Genomic DNA, 18,273 nt, shown 5'->3' on the forward strand with positions numbered 1-18,273 from the left:
TCTTTTTTTGAAACTTTCAATAAACATCCTGAAAGCATATTGTACCATAAAATTCGTACATTATTAGCTTAATAGAAATTAAAGCTATGAAAGATCTGTGGAAACATCCCAGCAGTTTTTGCAGGTCTTAATAAATACTGTTGTTGATATACTGAACCACACGATGGCAGTGTATTGTTGGATAAAGACGAGTCTGCTGAACTAGTCTGAAAACTAGCTTCACAGATTATACTTTTACCTAGTGTTAGAGAAACTTTTGTCTCTTAGGGTCATCGAATCCTAATTTTAGCACAAGAATGATTTTCCCAAGGATCTAGTTAAATATATCCACAAAGAAGCTAGTTGAAAAACAACAGAAGCTTCTTTCCAATAAACCCTAGAGCATGAGAGTAGCTTGCAGTCAAGTTACATCTTCTTCTGGATTCCAGACTCCATGACCTTGTGAACAGTAGATCATCTTTGGAGGCCTAATATAACTCCATGTTTCCACTCCTGTGGAAGCCAATATTAAAACTGTTGTTGTACCTAGTGAGAATTGGATTAACCTTATAATTAGGGACAGCAAAGAAAGATCACAGTTTTAATGTGTTTTGTAAAAAGCACCAGAGAATGGCCTTTGAAAAGTCACTTGGAAAAGTCTGGGTCAATGTGTGTGACTTTTGAAAAAGTTGGGCACTCTGGTTTCATCAGTGGCCAGAGCCTTTCTTGAGGTGGAGAGAGAGGCAGCAATTAACTCACTGACAGATAAGAAGGAGAAATGGAGTGTCTGAGTGCTTGGACTCTGATCTTTCCTCAGAGTCAATTAGTGATAATGGCTAAACTGAGTGTTTCTTGGAAGCTAAGTTTTTGTACATGACCTTTTGCCTTGGTCATTAACTGCCAAGTCAAGCACCCTCTGCATTGGTCCTGGCTGTTCCTGCAAAGCAAAAGAAAGGGGATGGGGGAAGGAGAATGATACTGCAGTATTGGTCTGTCCCATTTATTTATTTGTTCTAAGATATTCCCATCCATAAACCACAGCATAGTTGTAAAACAATTGCAAAACAAAGTAAGCAAAAAGTGTGACAGGGTTTTAAATGGAGACAGACCATCCCTCCTGGCCCACATTTGTTGAAATTTAACTTTCTACCAATGTGTAAGGAAGGAGTGTCACAGTGTGGTTTGATAGCTGAGTTCTGGTGGATGAGAGGCAAAACAAATTCCAGAATTAGGACTCTTTCCCTTCCCCCTTCTGAATGGAGAGCTCTTAGCTTAAGGCCTGCTGAGTCTTAGCTATTACACAGCTAAGTGAGAGGGGCTGTTTCTGAGGAAACCAAACTGGCCATTTTTGGCTGATATTTCCAAAGGTTGGTAAAATGTTTGAACTTCATACTCTGTTGGGTTTTGGAGCTTAGCTTTCTTTAGGAGCCATAGAAAAATCCCAGCTTTGTGGTTCTGCAGACAATTCTGTAAACACAGACGCTAATCGAAAAACTTGCAAAGTTGCAGTCAATATCAGCTGTATATGCAATATCTTATAGTGAACACTGACTGCTGATTTCCAGCTGATGGGATATCAGTTGTTGCAGCAGGGCAGTTCATAATGCTAGTGAGCTGCATGGGCCATGCCTTTTCCTGATAGTGCCTTAAGGACAGCCTGCAGGCTGGCTGAATAGTTGACAGCAGCAGCCCACTTCCACCTGCTGTTACTTCCTAGGTCACACTCCACTATTTCATAAGGTGCGTGACAGGCAAGCTCAGGGTCTTCCAGAAAAAATGGTTTCAGCTGCCACATTGGAACAATTCATGTGTGCCACTGGTAATTCTGTGCTGGAGTCAGAGGGATACTTAAGAAACCTAACAGACAGAAGTGAGTTGCGTGAAGTGCTCAGGGGTGTCATCAGTGCCCTGCTGCCATCTGTCCCAAACTCTCTGCAAATACAGACAGAGAGCAGCTTTGGGCAGGCTCAGTTCCCATGGACAATTATAGATGTCTGCAGGTGCAATGAAACCAGAACTTCCTAGAAGCATGGACATGCTGTATGATTACCTACCATATGCCAGGGGATATCATAGCCATGTGATACAGGCAGAAGGTATGTATGTGATGTATTCAGCTGGAAAGACTGGACACTTTAAGTCAGCATAAGAGTTTGCCATGAAGCTCTTCTCTAAGCTCAGAAAGTTATCTCCTGCCTATCTGTTATGCCTCTTGATGCTTACTCATTATTTTAGGATCTTTTACAAACATATTATGTCAACCAGAGATATGTCCTTAAAATTTTACAGTAAATTTCTTTTGATTTCCAAATATTGTCATTTGGCCTCAACCTTTAGGAGTTATCTGCCAAGAAGTGGTTTTGGTTGGTGGAGTTAAGCACCAAAAAATTGTAATGCGATTGCATTCGGTAGCAATGAGGCTGGGACCCCTTCTTCTATCTACTAATAAGAATACTAAATTCCTGCCTTCCCTCATATCACTCCCAAAGGACTTTTTTTTCATGTTTCCAGCATGTCTGATGCCCATAAGGTCACCTTCTCCAAAGAGCTCTGTTACCTGTCTGCATACCACAACCAAATTTTGAAAAAAGATTAATGTTCCAGCTGTAGAACCCTTTGGACTCTGTTGCCTATTTTCTCAGTCCAAACTAGCCTGGGGACATGGGACATGATTAGGAAACTTCTGTAAAAATCAAAGTATGATCCTATTGGGTTCCAGAAAACAGACCTTCATTTAGAACCTTGTAGATAAATAGATTTAGGACTATATCTAAACAGCTTCTGACTTGATCACTTTTTCCTTTTCATAAGAATGACTCACAGATTCATAAGAATTGGCTTACACTGACACCAAAACAAAAGAATAATCTGATGAAATTCTAAAAAAATACACAAAAGCAATAATTCATGAAGTAGGTTCCTTCCCTCCGCCAGTATCATACAACCTTTATAGAGTATTTTCTACTGTTTTGCCCTGTCTAAATTTTCCCATCTGATATGTTCAGAATTTACGATTTACAATTTTAAAGTACTTTCTGGTATCTAGTATAAACATTCATTTTCATCCTTTCATCCTGTTACACTTTTTTTCATAGTAAAAAATTATCTCCCATTGAGTCTGACCCCGTATGTCTCAGATTCCTGTCAAAGCTTAGGGAACACTGGTTACACCCATGTTAGTTAGCCATTGCCTTCTGAAAGTAATTAAATATGTACTACTCAAGCACCTTAATAATTTTCACTCTTCTCTGAATTCCCTCCAATTTCCCATTAGGCTTTGTTACAGTCATAAAGATTAATAACAAGGATTTAATCCTGTTTCTTATTTCCAAGTCATCTTAATGTTGCTCAAGACATAACATAGGAACATGAAGAGAACAGCAGGTCCAGCAAGAGATTAAAAGAGCAGCATGATTCTGAATAAGCTGTAAACTTAAAAAAAAACCCTGAAAACCAAACCAAAACAGAAGAGCAGCTAAGAAACCATTAGAGGAGCCGTCCAGAGAAAACACTAGTGCTAATGTGTTTCATAGAATAAAAATGACATTAAGCGTTTTCAACAAACTAAATCTCTGGGATACTTAATAAGTAATGCAAAACATACATGTGATAAAAGTAAGGACAGGGTATATTTAACTGTGGATTCCAGCGATGATATTTCAACAGGGATTTTTCCAAAAGCAGGTGAGAAACTGGGGTTCATCTGTCCCTATGCTTCTGAAAATCTTTTCTGTACAAAAAGGCAACAAGGAGCTGTTGATGTAGGTTTTAATTGATGTTTGTTTATGCACATATTTATATACTAGACACAGGGGATCTTCTGGGTCAGTTTAGGAAAGGTCAGATTTTTCCCACTGATGTGGAGCTGGAGACTATTAACTCCCTACCATTGAGAACTCTTTGCTCATTGTCTCTGACTGGCAGGAGTTTGCAGGTGGCAAAAGAAGTGGACACTTTTCTGGTGCATTTCTGAGCTGACACTGGTGTTTCGAGTGGGAAGGTGAGTAGTTTTTGTGACATGATGTGGATGTGTCCTTTTTTTTACTCCCTGAGGTCCTAGAAACTACTGGAGTAAGTAATTAGGACATCAAATTTGGTTTCTTATCACAAGAAAAGGAAACGTTTGCGATTTAGCACAAGAAAGAATATACAAGATTAAATATTGATTGTAATGAAAGTATGCCACAAGGTAGCAATTCTATATTTTGTGGTAGCACTTCAACTTAAGTTTCAACCATATTATGCCTTCTATGGCATGTCTTCTATGTCTGTCATCTTTGATGTCTTTGTACTGCTAATCCTAATTCCAGTCTCCTCACACAAATGGAACACGTAGGTGTTCTACATCCTAATGTTAAAAATTTAAAAAAAGCAGAAAAATGCTAGTAAAGCTAAATAATTTAAAATGAAAACTGTAAGCTAGTCAATAAAATCCAGAAATGAAGATGCCAAGGCACATGCCTGTCTGTGAGATTGCTAGCCCTGAATCCCAGACATTTTTGGTTCACATGCCTGGCTGCTTTTTTTTCTCAAAGCTTTCTGTAAGAGTTGTTCAGCTGCTGCAATGGACCTGTTAATTGCAGTGTGGGAATTTGCTGTTATTTGTGTGGGCCTAAATAAAGATATCTCTTGCCTGCACAAAAGTACTTCTAGAAATATCTAGAAAATCCTCAAGAAACAGAGAAGTTACTAGTATCATCCTTGATTTTGTTTACACACCTGAGCCTCTTCTTGTGCTAACCTGTTAGTGGCTGCAAAGTGTGATTCAGGTGTGTAGGCTAGCATGGTAGGGCAGATGAATATTTTAGCAGTTTACTAGTCATATTTTTGGGAATGTTCTATCTCACCATTTGATAGTATTGCAGCATGTATTCTAGTTTCTTGGCTTACATGGGTTGTTCATAACTATTCAGGATTCTTTTTGATTAAAGATGTTTGGTAGATGTTGAAATTAAGGTTCTCTCTTCTGCCCTTGAACACTACCTGGTGAGTCTAATCAGGCAGAGTTGTGTGTTGTCAGCAGAACTTTGTCCTTCAGTTGTCTGTCCTCTGTGTCCAATCCCAATCTTAACAATTTCCTGTTATATGGAAAAATGTCTCTAAACCACTCATTATAATGTACTTTGAACCCTACTCAGTTCTTACACACCTTACATGACCGTATGAACTGAATGTAGTATTCCAGGTGAAAGCATCATACTTAACATAGCTTTGTACCTGAGATATAATTGTTAAATTCTGTTCCTTTGTACTTAAACTTTTGCTTATTTCTTGATAGCTGCTGAATGGTGTATTCACCAATGACAGCAAGCTTTTTTTGTTGGGATTACTTTAGAAATTAGCAGTGTTTACAGGATATTCAAATTATTCCTCCTGAAGCTACCTTGCATTTGTTTTCCTTGTGCAATGTTGGGACATTGTTGCTAATTTTCTGTATTACTAGTGTCTGATATTAGATATGCATCACATTTCACAGTGCTGTCGGTCTAAAATACTGTCTTTGTGTTTCTGTAACATTGGGAATAGAACAATGGACTTGCTTCAGATTTACACTATTGGAATTGTAAGCAGAACTTGATTGATTTCCTCTGCAAAGTGAAGCCTGCATATTAACTTGGCTGAAGAAAAAGGTCACATCAAAGGGCACAAATTAATCAGCTGGGACAGTGTCATCAGCTATGAGGTAACCACTGGCTGTGTGTTTCTGGAGCTCCTGTCAGAACATTTTTTTTGTACATTGTATGCCATGCATGGGGATGCTCAAAAAGCAGGTGCAGTGCGAATAACACTGAACGGGTATGAATGTTTTGTCAGTGATTGAGTGCTTACACGTTTTGTAGAGAGCACTGAATGGAGCCTTCAGGCAACTTCATTTATGCCTAAGAAGAGAAGGTAAGCTAAGGATACAAATTTATTGTAAAATTCAGGCTTTGGAACAAACAGGGTTTGGTCTGAGCAGTGTGGCATCTTTTGTGGCTCTTGTAAAATGTGGGGACACAATCACAGACTTACATTCTCTCTGTGTATAGTTTTGTAAGGAGTTGATTTCCATTTTCTTCTTCTCTGGGTGTGTTTAACTTCCATTGGCTTTAAAGAGGGTCATGCAAGGTTGTTGAGGGACAAAACAAGCACTGCACAAACAAAATAGATAATGAGAGTAGAGTTTCTGAAGATGATATTGTGCCATTCTGAAGATGTCCTTGGCTGTTCCAGAATGCTTAGATAGCAACAACCGCCAGGAATGCTTTTATCATCTGTGTTTGCCCAAGAGTCTGCAACCTTTCCTTTCAGATGCTGGCCTTACACAGTTTTCTGTGCCTCTGACACCTCTTGAGTAGATTAGTGGAGTACATGGTATCTTGAGTAATACACTGCAGTCACTGGAAACTTTGGCTGCTGTAGAAAGTGGTTGCTGCTTTATTTAAAGAGAATGATTCAAGTGTTCAAACTCCTGAACAGTTTGGATCCAGCATGATTTTGAAATCATCTGTCTGGATGACTTCTGACTGCAGAAGTCAATTTAACTGCAAGAGTACAGGCTTATAGCCTCACCCTTCCTCTCTTCCCTACTTTAAACCTTGAGGGAGCTGGATACAAGGAGTTAGGGAACCTTGATCCAATGGACATGCATTCAACTTGCATCTTTCGCACCTTTTGAGCTTTTGATTAGAGCGTACTATTTTTTGTTCTCATAGATTTTCCTGCAGAAATGATTGATTTCAGTAGGAAGGAGCGAGGAACCTGTACTGGGGAAATGCTGCAAAGAATTTAGTTTTGGCCTTTTTAGCATGGTTTTGTAGGTTTGTAGGGGTGGCATGCCTGCTGGTTTGTGGGGATGGCTGTCAGGCAAACAAGTATGAAGTTGTGGTCACCCTTTTTTGTCTTGTACTGCAAGAGTATATGCCTGAGGTCCCCCTTGGTTACTTTAAACCATAAATCCACATTTGGCTTCAGCTTTGCCTTGTAAATCTATTTAATTTAGGCATATAACTTAAATGTGGCATCTGTGCAGTACTGTGATGTATATGTCAGATTATGTTACACTGTAGAACCAAGCAGTGAAGATAGCCTGGCTAGGAGTTTCCCTGAAAACAAAGATACTAGGCAGATAGGCATCCTCAAAGGAACCTTAAAGATCATCTAGTTCCAACCCCTCTGCCACGGGCAGGGATATCTTCCACTAGACTGGTTTGCTTCAGATGCTCAAAGCATCTGAAAGGATCAGGATGCGGTAGCAGTGAAAAGACAGAAAGTCATAGTTTAAAAATCCTGCTTCAGATCCTGAGGCATCAGCTGGAGCTGAAGTTCCAGGTAGCTTATTAACTGTGAAAGAATATCAGCATCTGCCAGTTGGCAGTAGCTCAGGTACCTACAGGCTTAGAAATGTGCTACAGTAGGACTTTGAGAAAGCAGTGGTCCCCACCTGGTGAACAAGGGCCTAGTAAGAGACCAGTCCACAACTCTTACCTGGTGCCCCTGCTCAGCTGTACCAGTTGAGAAGGGCCAGCCAAATATACAAGCAATACAAATGGAAGATCCTACAACAAGGAGATTTAGCAGTGAATTGAAAGGAATTAGGGTTGTAATTGCTCATTTAAAATTGTATTTTTGTCTATAAACTGTACCACATCGAGAGGAAATAATGGTATGTATCCATGTAAAACTTGTTGATACATACCACACAAGATTTCACATACACATACAACTGCTTCCCTTCTTTGTCTGTGATAATTGTGTATCCAGTCATTCAAAGTCATTCAAAGTCCTTGAAATTTGAAATACGTCTAGGAAGACACAATTTTAAGAGAACTACCTCAAGGCATACTTAATGTTCTTTCCAGCAAAAATCCTTGTAATTGCAAACAGAGTATAAAGTCTTGCAAACACATGCATACACAAAAACACCTATTACAGGGGAAAATACTTATGCCAGTGAGGTTGTCAAAGGACCTAGAGATGGAGATAGCTTTCCAGCTGGCTTTGAAAAGCAATTAGACAATTATCTCCTGTGATTTTCACTGTGGATTAGGTTCCTCTGTGAATTTGAAAATCAAGATAGGCATCTGGCTATCTCTGAGTGCTCTAAATGCTGGACATTTGCTCTTCCTGATGTAGATCAGCTGCATCTCAGAGAAAGCAGCAGTAAGTTAGACTCTTTTAAAGTCTAAAATTAAGCATTCAGAATTAGCGCTTTTAAACTATTGTTTGCCCCACCTTAAGTCTTGAGAGATACTGAGCCCTCACAGTGTCCATGCAGTGCTATGGAAAATGAGTTATGGATGCCTGTGAAAAACTGACTTTAAAACCTCTCGTTTGAGTTACCTCAAGTGCAAAATTGAGATGATGAGAGTTAAGTGTGCTGCCTTTGTATTGATCCAGCATTGAAAATGTCAAAGAAAGAAGGCTGACTATAAATGGTTATTCATGGCAACGTTTGGAATCCTTAGATGTCCATTGTCTGCATGGTCCTTTTATGACTGGGAGCACAGTTTTAAATGAATGTCATTCCAAACCCATTTTTCTGTAGAAAGTGCCCCTCAGATCTTGCATCAGTGAACAGGAAGATGTATTTGATACAAGCACCCTGTTTTCCCTGTAGCTATATACAGTATTTCATGTCTTATTAACATAATCTGTCTACAGTGAAGTTTATAGGCCTTGACAGATAGCACCTCGGGTGAGAAAAAGGATGACAGAGAAAATTTACTTTTACAAAGTCAATCTTTCTGGATCTGTTCTTGGACAGCTTGACACCAAAGGCTATAAACATAGACTGGAATCTGAAACCTTTTCTGCAATGACCTTGTTTTAGAAAATACTATTCTTATCTCCTCGTGCTTATTCGTCTCTCAGCAGTCACTGTACATTCCTCACCATGTGCTCCTTCTGTTTCTTGAGCAGTACCTTCGTATTTATTTTTTGTTTACTACCCATTTTTATTTAAGTCATGCAGTCTGAAGACCTACTTTATGCTAGTATCAGAATTATGTTAGTGGACCATTTGATTTGATATAGGCTTGTCGTCTCTGACTGTTTCTTTTCCATTTCTTTGGAAGAAGGCTTTTCCAGGAGGAGGACTGCTCCTGCATTGAGCACTGCATTAAATTATAGTTTAATGGCTGTAGTTTTGTACATTGAAATTTAAAATTGCCCATTCTTTATATTAGTAAAAGAAGGTCACTACTTTCTAAATAACAGAGCAGTCATATGCAAGCTTAAGGCAAAGGATTGAAAATACGGACTCAGCCCAAAATACAGTCCTTTGGAAGAGAGATGTCAAATGGATTTGAAAAGTATTTTTACACATATTTCACTGTTTATAAACAGTGTCAACCACTTCTTTTTGTATGAAATGTTATGCTGCCATTCTAAACAAACCAAATGCAGTTTCCTGTGGTGATGGCTTTTTTTATTGTGCTTGCACCCTGCCCGTATGACACACATTTTCTGCAGAACTGATTTAAAAGTAGCACCTACATTTACTTTCACTGCCCTACATTTCAAAGCCAGGAGACCTTGGATGAACAAAGATCATCTGAGGTGTGGACACGTTAATCTCAGGGCATTTGCTCTGTTTGAGTTTCCAGATGTCCTTGCTGAGATCTGCTGGTGTTGATCCTGAAAGCAATCTAGTCTCCTTTTCAGCACCTTCTGTCCTCCTCTTTTTGGAAAAAACCCAAACCCCCAAACTCTATTATACAGTCCCCAGATACCAAGGCAGCAATCACCTTACCTCAGTGTTTCAGGGCCTGTTTTAAAAATTATTGAAAGCAATGGGAGATTTTCAGTTGATTTGAATGGACTTTGAATCCAGCTGAAAGAAGCTGCAGCCAGAGTTTGCCATCATGTCTTAAGTACAAAAAGGCACGGAATATTTTTGTGGTCAGTGAAAATCCTGGTTTTATAAGATACACATGCATACATAGTATACTAAAATAATCAGCTGTGTCTTTTTCTAAATGGTAATCTTTATCAGGAGATAAACCCCAGATCTTTTACTGCAACTAATAGGGTCAATGTTATGTGATTCTTTTGTTCATGAAAAAGCAAATTAATATGATTTCATTATGTTTCTTCCAGGGATTAAAGCATCATCTTTATGGTAGTTAAGGAAGTGGCAACATTTAAAAGAGTATTAGTTTTTCTCCTGAACAAATTCTTAGTTTATTGAATTACCAGACTGGAGCAGTTTAGTAATAATTTAGGCTAAACACTTAAAGGAATGTCAACAACATTCTTTTCTCCTGGCACAGAAGACTAACATAGTAAATCATTATTGAAAATACCACAGGCAAATCCAACAGATTTAATAAGAGGAAGGATGTTTGTTGCATTGTATGTGCCAGTTTAAAGATTTTGGTGCAGTTTATTGTATTTAAATGAGAATGGACAAGTAACAGACTTCTCCAACTCTCAGCTTTATGCTTCATCAAAGCAAGATTTGAATCATGGTTTCTGACTTAAATTACATTTTAAGTCAGTAGAGCTCTGCCATCTTCTTTTTATCTTTTTTTCTTTATCTATTATTGATTCTGCAGTTGGGGACAAACTGTATTCTTGTTTACATTTGTGTAAATACAGGAAATAGCTTATTTTTGCTTCTATTTTTTTATGTAGCTGTTGTAATTAATTTAGTATTCATTTATAGAAACTAAATATGTTACGTATTTCAGTGATGCTAATCTTGTACAAGATGAACTACGTTTCTTAAAAAGAGTCGTATCTTTGTTAGATGACTGTTGGATTGTTACTTATTATACAATTTGACTTTTTAATTACTTCCTACTGCTTATGGTAATTCCTCACCTTTACAGGAATAATATGACTTATTGATTCATGGTCTTTACTTTAGCCTCCACGTTTAGAAATCTTCAAAAACTGGTATTGATGTCCTCCTTCAGAAAGATTTTACAGCAAGTGATAGAATGGTACAATCTTACGGAATTGGTGTCCCTTTAGTGCTTATGGAGAAAAAAAAACCATCAGAGGTTTTATGTAACCTATAGTGAGATAAATTAGATATTGAGCAGAAATCCTCATTCTGTTCATTTGGGATATTATGTACTTTCATTTATATGTGTGTGCCCTCATTAAAGATTCCAAATATAGAAGTATGTGGTAGTTAACAAAGAACGTACAGAGAGGAATGGCACATCAAGATTTTGAGAAAATGTTGGTGATACTCAAGACACCATTCATTTCAGACATTTTATCCAAAAGTAAATAAATGACTCATAGCGATTGACTGATGATTTAGCCTTTTAATGTTTACAAATGTGTTAGTTATTGACATTTTCTTAAATGTTTTGTTAAGAACATATTTCAACCAGAGGATTCATGCTAAAATATCCACTTCCCCTATGTCTAGGAGTATTTCTATTTTTTTTTTCATCTGTGTGATTTACTATGCTTTATGTACCCGTGATTGAATAAATGGTACCATTTGATGTTCTAAATATAATTTTCTATCAAATATATATATTTTTTTTTAAAGTTATGCTCTGAAGAGAAATCCAACATCACTTATATTTGCAGATCATGTTTCAAGAGCATTTCTAAGGCATATCTTTGTAAAACATCTTTTACAACAGTTTAGCCTTTTCTTTTTTGGATAATATTGTTAGAAGTAAAAATCAACTCATTTCATATAATGTTCATATATATGAAATGTTAAAGGTTGTAAAACCTATCAAAATAAGTTTAGAATGTTAAAAACATTTTCAGTATTCACCAGGCACTTCTTAAGAGTGTCAGAGGGCTTCTGGTTATTTTTCATTTCCCTTCAAAATCTAAAACGTCACAGTCCTCCTGCACTGTTAAATGTCAGAGGGAAGTGGAATTCATTAAGATTTACTCCAGTAAGCAACCAGTTTGTTCAGCCTTAGGTGGAGTTATAGATTCCTCTGTGTACTGCAAGTAGTTTCTTGTAAAACTGATCATGTTATTTCTTTTGTCTACTCTCTGGCTTTGCTAGCCTGCATTTCTCCAGTTGGCCTTTAAGCTTCTTTTGTTTCTCCATACATGCGTCTGTCTCAGTGTGACCTCTTCTGCCTCCTACATGCAGGGTGAGATGGATGCAATCTAATGTGCATTATAGTGCCCACTCTTCATTCTGTACTAATCTGCAGGCTCTGGGTTGACGTTTTTATTATATTTGTATATTCTCCACACAGTTTCTCAAACATCTTAGGAAAAAACAAACCTTAAGCTGACACGAACCTACATGAAACCTAAATGTCTGTTTACTATGAGTAATCAATCTGTGGAAACTGCATATAATTCTAGTTTCAGGTTTTCCCCTTGAATGGAATTTGTTTTAAGTATCACGTCAATCAAGTGTTGCATATCCTTCAGCATGCTGCCTTTTCTTTTTAGTATTTAATTGGACCACAGGAAGCTTCACAAAGTAGTTAGGTAGGGTCATATGTTCTATGTATTTCTGTTACGACATTTTTATGTATCACAGGGGCACAATGAGAGAATGTACTCCCATGTCACTTGTTGACTTTGATAATTTTCTGAGTCCTTTCCCCTTTACATTGTCAAATTCAGTATACTCAGGCTGGTAAAGGACAATTTAAGGGACAGAATTATCACTTGCACTGCAAATAACATTGCAATTTTGTAAATGCAATTTAATTCAGTGAAGCAGGTTGCAAAGCAAGAGTATGAACAATAATAGCTAAACATGCCACCTGGGGGGGTGTGTTATGATGTATTCTCTGGAACAGAGGCCATAAGAAATAAGGTAGGCAGAATTTTGTCCTGCCCAACAGCAGTTCCTTGGTTTTAGAGGTGACTGAGCCATCTGCCATTTTTATTGAGTTCAGTGGGAGCCAACGTGCTCATCACTTACTTCAGCAGTGTATATGTTCACAGGAACCATGCAGCAAAACTAAGTTTATTGTTAGATGCATATGCAGCTTTGTTTCTTTTGGAGTGATAAGAAGCGTGTGGTAAAGCAAGCCACTATGGATGCACAATCTGGTTGACATTTTAAAAATGCCTTGACAGAATAGCATTTTTTACTTTGTGTAGATGGATGCATATTTGGAGAGTAATGCTTGGATGATGGTATGATCACATTAAGTTATATAATAAACATGTTTCTTCTGGGGTTTTTTTTTTGTTTTTGTTTTTTGGGTTTGGGTTTTTTTGTTTGGTTTTGGTTTGGTTTTAATACATCCAGGGTAGAGGAAAGGTAGTGAATTTAAGGAAAAAAGGAGTTCAGGATATACAGTATGAATGGAAACTTTTTGGGACTGAACCCATCTTTTGGCTTTGTGTGCACAGCATGTAGCATAGTCCATTGGGATCCATGAGAAGACTCATTAGAACATTACTGTGGTGGGTCTGTTGGGGACACTGTTCAGTGTTCAACATATCTACATAGTACAGTTTGTAAAAGAAGGGAAAAAACCAAATGGGGTTAGCAGTGGTGAGCACTGGGCTGCCATCTCTGCATTTGAAAGTACTCTCTTAAGTGTGTTGCCAGAGATTTGTGAGCAGCAGAACCAGACTTTCAGTGTTCACAGCCTAGCAGATTTGCTGAAACAACATCCTGCCCTGAAATGCTGGAGAATTCTATGCAGGCTCTGTTCCCCAAGTGATGTACTTCCAGCAGATGCTGGGATACCGGGAATGAGAAATGTATAAAAGACAGGTGAAAACTATATAATCTGTTCCTTTTGAAGAAACCCTTTATATTCTTATGTACTCAATAAGCTGCTTTATTGAACAGGTGTGACAGCTATTAATAGTTTTTCATTCTTCTTGTCTTTATGGAGATTTCTTGAGTATTAGCATAAAAGGCTGTTTTTAGGAAAGGGGAAGATAGCAACTGTACCTAGGGAAACAGATTGCCAGTTGATTCTGTAATAAAAATAATTTCTAAGCTTTTAGTACATGAACCAATAAGCAGAACTGGAGAGATTAAAGCGCTGTAAGCTGAAAAACTATACAGCTGGAATGAAGGAGGAGACTGCAATAGCAATTATGCAGGTGACAAACAAAACTCGGGTATTGTATGTTTAGTGATGCTCCAGAAAGTACATAAGAGGAAACTTTGAAGTATGAAATCATTAACCTGGGAATTTTAATTGAGCAGATGGACATAGTGCTTGATAGAGGATTCCTGAGCTGCCAAGATACAAGGCTTGCTTACCTGCTTTCTGTTGTTTTAAATGCGGTGTGGTTTTTAAAGAAACAACTCTCCCTGGTACCAGTATTGGGCTGGGTGGTGGACTTCAGTGGCACGCCGATCACTGTGTCTGTAATAACGTCTGTACATCTTGCTGTCAGGTGCGTTGAAAGCAATATTCAAATGCCTGTATTTCTTCCAAATCTCCATGCCTACTGTTTACAGCTCACTGATTCTCAGTGCTACCCCATCAGTGCCTCACTTAGACCCTCATAATCGTGTGTGAGAAGCACGTAGCTCTTTTCTCTGACTGGCCGCAGTTTTGTGTAGCTCTCACAACATACGAATATGGCCCTGAAAGGGCACTGTGGCTATCTCAAATTTTCTCATGAAATTTTGTTTGATGCTAATGGATAACATGTATGTGGTAGCTCTGCTAAAATCAGAGCTGAGTTAGCTATTATTCTTGCACTGTCAGTTTATGCCAGTGTATCTGAACCCTTTGAGTGATGAATCGAATGGTTTGAGGCTGCAGCTTTCTGAGTATAACCTAGGATAAGAAGTGCAGATGCAAAATACAGTATATTAAATCACTGTTCTTGATTGTGCTTGAGAGATGTTCAGTCCCAAGTAGACACTTGATAGGGAACTTAAAGCACACGTCTGCCCCAAACTACTGCAGAAATCAAGCTTCTCCGCAGTCAGAGTAATACCATAACAAGTACTGGGTTTGGTGCTTGAATTTAACACTGATGGGTGCCTTGGTTGGCTGATGGAACAACACTTTGATGTTTCAGAGTCAAAAAAACGTTCTTCCTTTCTGCTACTACTCCCCTGCTATGTACTAAGCCAGCTGATGTTAGTTCACTGAGAAGGAAAAAAATCTTTCTGGACCCATACTAAGATTGAATCTTGTGTAAAGGACAAGCTACTTAGCTCACCTAGGTGTTTGTAAGAACAGGGATTCAGAGAATGTAGATGGCTTTACTTCTGCCATCCTTTTCAAAATCTATCTATTGTCTGCAGTATTTTTACATTTTAATCATTATATTTAGACTCATTTCCTGTTATGCTTATAAGATCTCGACCATTAAAACCACAGATTCCAAACAACCTATCAAAATGACCATAAAAATGACAAACTTCCTAGGGAATAAGTAAAAATAAAGTCTCTTCAGCCCCACAGCAGGCTCATTTGTTAAAGTGACCTTTTCTAAAATTTTTTTTTCTTTTATATTAAATGTACTTTTTTATTTGTTTCCAAGAGAGAGAGAGGATGAAGAAAAATAATGCATTATTTTATTTCCCTATAATTTATTTTTATCTCTATAGTTAATTTTGATCAATATAAAAAGAAAACAAAATTTAAGGTGCCTTAGTCCTTCGTTTTATATTTCAGAGTGAGAATCTAATTTTACTTCAAATGCATTTTTTAACTTGGTTCCTCTCATTAGATTTTAAAAGGAGGTACTAAGCTCTCTGGGAAAGGGTCTTATTTCTGAAACTAGCAGTCACATGCATTCAAATATTCTCCTTCTGCATTATTCAGAACACCTACAGCCAAGTGTGTAACTTAGGCAACCTGGCTTGATATTGAATAATGTAGTCACTGCCTTGACATTCGGAAAGATGTCTGTACCCAGCAAATGTTATTTTTGTGTGTGTTGTCTTGTTGCTTGAGGGAGCCTGGAAAATTAGCCTGCATACAGTCTTTTTTTCCTGAAAGTATATGATTTGGATGTGTATTTATGTTTTTCTTGATTGTTTCTTTTTGTTTTCCTCTGCCTTTGTTAATTATCTCAATACATTTTTTTAAGCCTACGATTAATTGCTATTGAAGTGCATTTAATCTGAAGCAAAAGTTTCTGCTATTTAAGTCTCTTGTCAGGAAACCAAGTATTAGAGTTGTTTGGTTTCTTATTTCCGAGGCTGTTTAATGACAGCATAAATATTCAGCCTGACTCTAAATACGTAATTAAAGCTGACTATTGGCCAGATGTTCCCCTTTGTTGCCTGGCGTGGAGCGGAGGGAAGAAGAGGAAGCAGCAATCCCAGTGCACGCTGTCCCAGTGCACGCTCTCCTTGGGTTTTGGCAGATTGCGGGACTGATTCTTGTGTCACGGAGTCTCCACAAGGATATAAGCTTACAGCTGACATGAAGGGTGGAGTGAGCTGCTGTTCCTGCGTGCTCCTTCCCTCTGTCCTCAACAGTTTAGAAAATCCTTTATACACTGCTGCTTGTGGGAGGTGGACTGAGGAGTTCAGGTTTTCCCAAGGACAAGAGAGTGGATTTCAAGAAGAGGTCGTCTTTTTTAGTGCATACAGGATTGGTGCAGGCCTTTCAGATGAGTCAGGTGTGTGGATGTGAAGCAGTTTACTGCTTTAATTCAACTTTTGTGCCACACCTTCTGTCCTCAGAGGCAATAAAACCTACAGGGAACAGAGCTAATGCTGTGAGAGGAAGAAATCAGGGAACAAATAGAGGGAGGTGCTGAGTAAGCACCTGCAGTGTCCACGGTTTTGCTTCAAAATTCCCTAGTTGTCAGGGGTTTCGCAGGGATCCTGCCTTGTGTGAGCCACAGCTTTGGTGGGAGAACTCAGGAGAAACTTTGGTGGGATTTTATATTGTGATGAATGCCGGAGTGACCTCCTGAGCCTAGGAGTTAGCAAGGAACTGAGGTTGAGCTTGGACTTAATGCCCTTATTTATTCCACGTGAACTGCTGGCAGTCCTTTCAAAATATGAATGGCCACTGAGGCTGGAAAGTAAAGGAGAATTAGACCATGAAGCATGGGAGGAAAACAGGAAAACATTTTCTGTGGCTCCAGGATTGTTCATGGGAGGATACTAGCCTTGTTTTTATTCTCAAATTTGTAATGGCTTCTTACTTAGTTTGGAAAACTTAATCATGGATGAAGGGACAATAGGAGTGTCTCTCTCCCAGGTCCTGGAGACAAGTTAATTAGCTAAAAATCACAGGAAAAAAGAAATTGTGGCCCTGATAGCACTGCAGAACCACATGGGAGAGTTCACTCCAAAGGCAAATAAAAAGAATCCCATGCTGTAAGTTACCAGTAATTCATGATTTTGGGGGACCTGTTAATGATCTCTGACTGTGCAGATTATCTGTGCCTACACCCCTGACAACCTGAAGGCAACCGACCAGCATAACCGTGGCAAGCGCCACGGCTCTGTCTCTAGCAGGACTGCTGAACCCTTTTCCTAGCGCACGCGGATGAGGCAGGGTGTCACTTTCGGCCGCGGAAGGGGTGCTCTTTTTATAGCTGTCACCGTGAGGGTTTTTCTGCTTCAGTAGCCGTGAAATTCGCATCTGGGGCTGGGCTGGGCTGGGCTGCCCTTCGGAGCTCACACCCCCCCCGCCCCGCCGAGCGCCCCGCCGCTTCCGAGCAGCAGCCGCAGCCTTGGGTTCCTTGTGCGGCTGCGGGAAGCGGGCGGGGAGGGGCTGCGCAGCCCCGCAGCCTGCGCGGGAAGCCTGTCAGCGCCGGGTCAAGCGGAGAGGCTTCCCTTGGGCTCTCTGCACCGTCTGCAGGAAGGCGCAACGGGGTGGGGACGAGAGGAAGGAGCGGAGCCTCCCCCGGGGTGTGCAGCGCAGCGCAGCTCTGCCGCCGGCCCATGCCTCGGCGTGTGTAGTGAGTGCGGCGCGGCGTGCAGAGAGCCGCGGGGCGGCGGCGGGCGGCCGGGCCATGTCGGAGACGGAGAGCAGTGCCGCAGGTAAGGGGGGAGCGGCGGTGCTCCGCGGCCGAGCGCGGTCCCGCTCCCGCCAGGCCCCCGCCGCAATGCAGGAGCGCTACCGGCGGCGGGCGCGGCAGAGCCCGGGAGCTCCTCCGGCCCGGCCCGGCGGAGCGGCCCCGGCTTATCGGGGGAAATGATCTGGAGCCGGAGCCCCGTCCGGAGGACGGGAAGGCGGGGAGGCGGCAGACAATGTCCCGGCGGCGGTGCCGGCCCCGCCGCCCCGGCTGCGTCCGCGCAGGCAGGGCGGCCGCGGCGCGGCGTGGGGCCGGGCCGCCAGCCCCCCCTCGCTTCCCCGGCGGGGTGCGGGCGCGGCGTGGGGGGGATGTCCCTGCGGGCAGGCGACGGCTGCGGCAGCGGGGGGGGTGGGGGTGGCTCGCTGCGGAGCTCAGCCCCGCGGAACC

General features: G+C 40.3%; 1 protein-coding gene across 3 annotated transcripts in view; it reads left to right on the forward strand.

The window, feature by feature from the left end:
- The first annotated feature begins 5,608 nt into the window (after positions 1–5,608).
- HSPA12A (heat shock protein family A (Hsp70) member 12A) overlaps positions 5,609–18,273 on the forward strand; it is a 66,960-nt gene continuing 54,295 nt past the window's right edge. The window contains exon 1 of one of the 3 annotated variants that reach the window (XM_075757818.1): positions 5,609–5,662. Coding sequence is in view for 2 of the 3 variants with exons in the window: in XM_075757819.1 (XP_075613934.1) it covers positions 17,824–17,851 (28 nt within the window). In the remaining variant the exon portion in view is untranslated. Of the gene's footprint in view, positions 5,663–17,517; positions 17,852–18,273 lie in introns of those variants that run through there. The other 2 variants (XM_075757819.1, XM_075757817.1) reach the window with 2 other exon arrangements.

This window comes from Balearica regulorum, chromosome 7, assembly GCF_011004875.1.
Source record: "Balearica regulorum gibbericeps isolate bBalReg1 chromosome 7, bBalReg1.pri, whole genome shotgun sequence".
NCBI lineage: Eukaryota > Metazoa > Chordata > Aves > Gruiformes > Gruidae > Balearica > Balearica regulorum.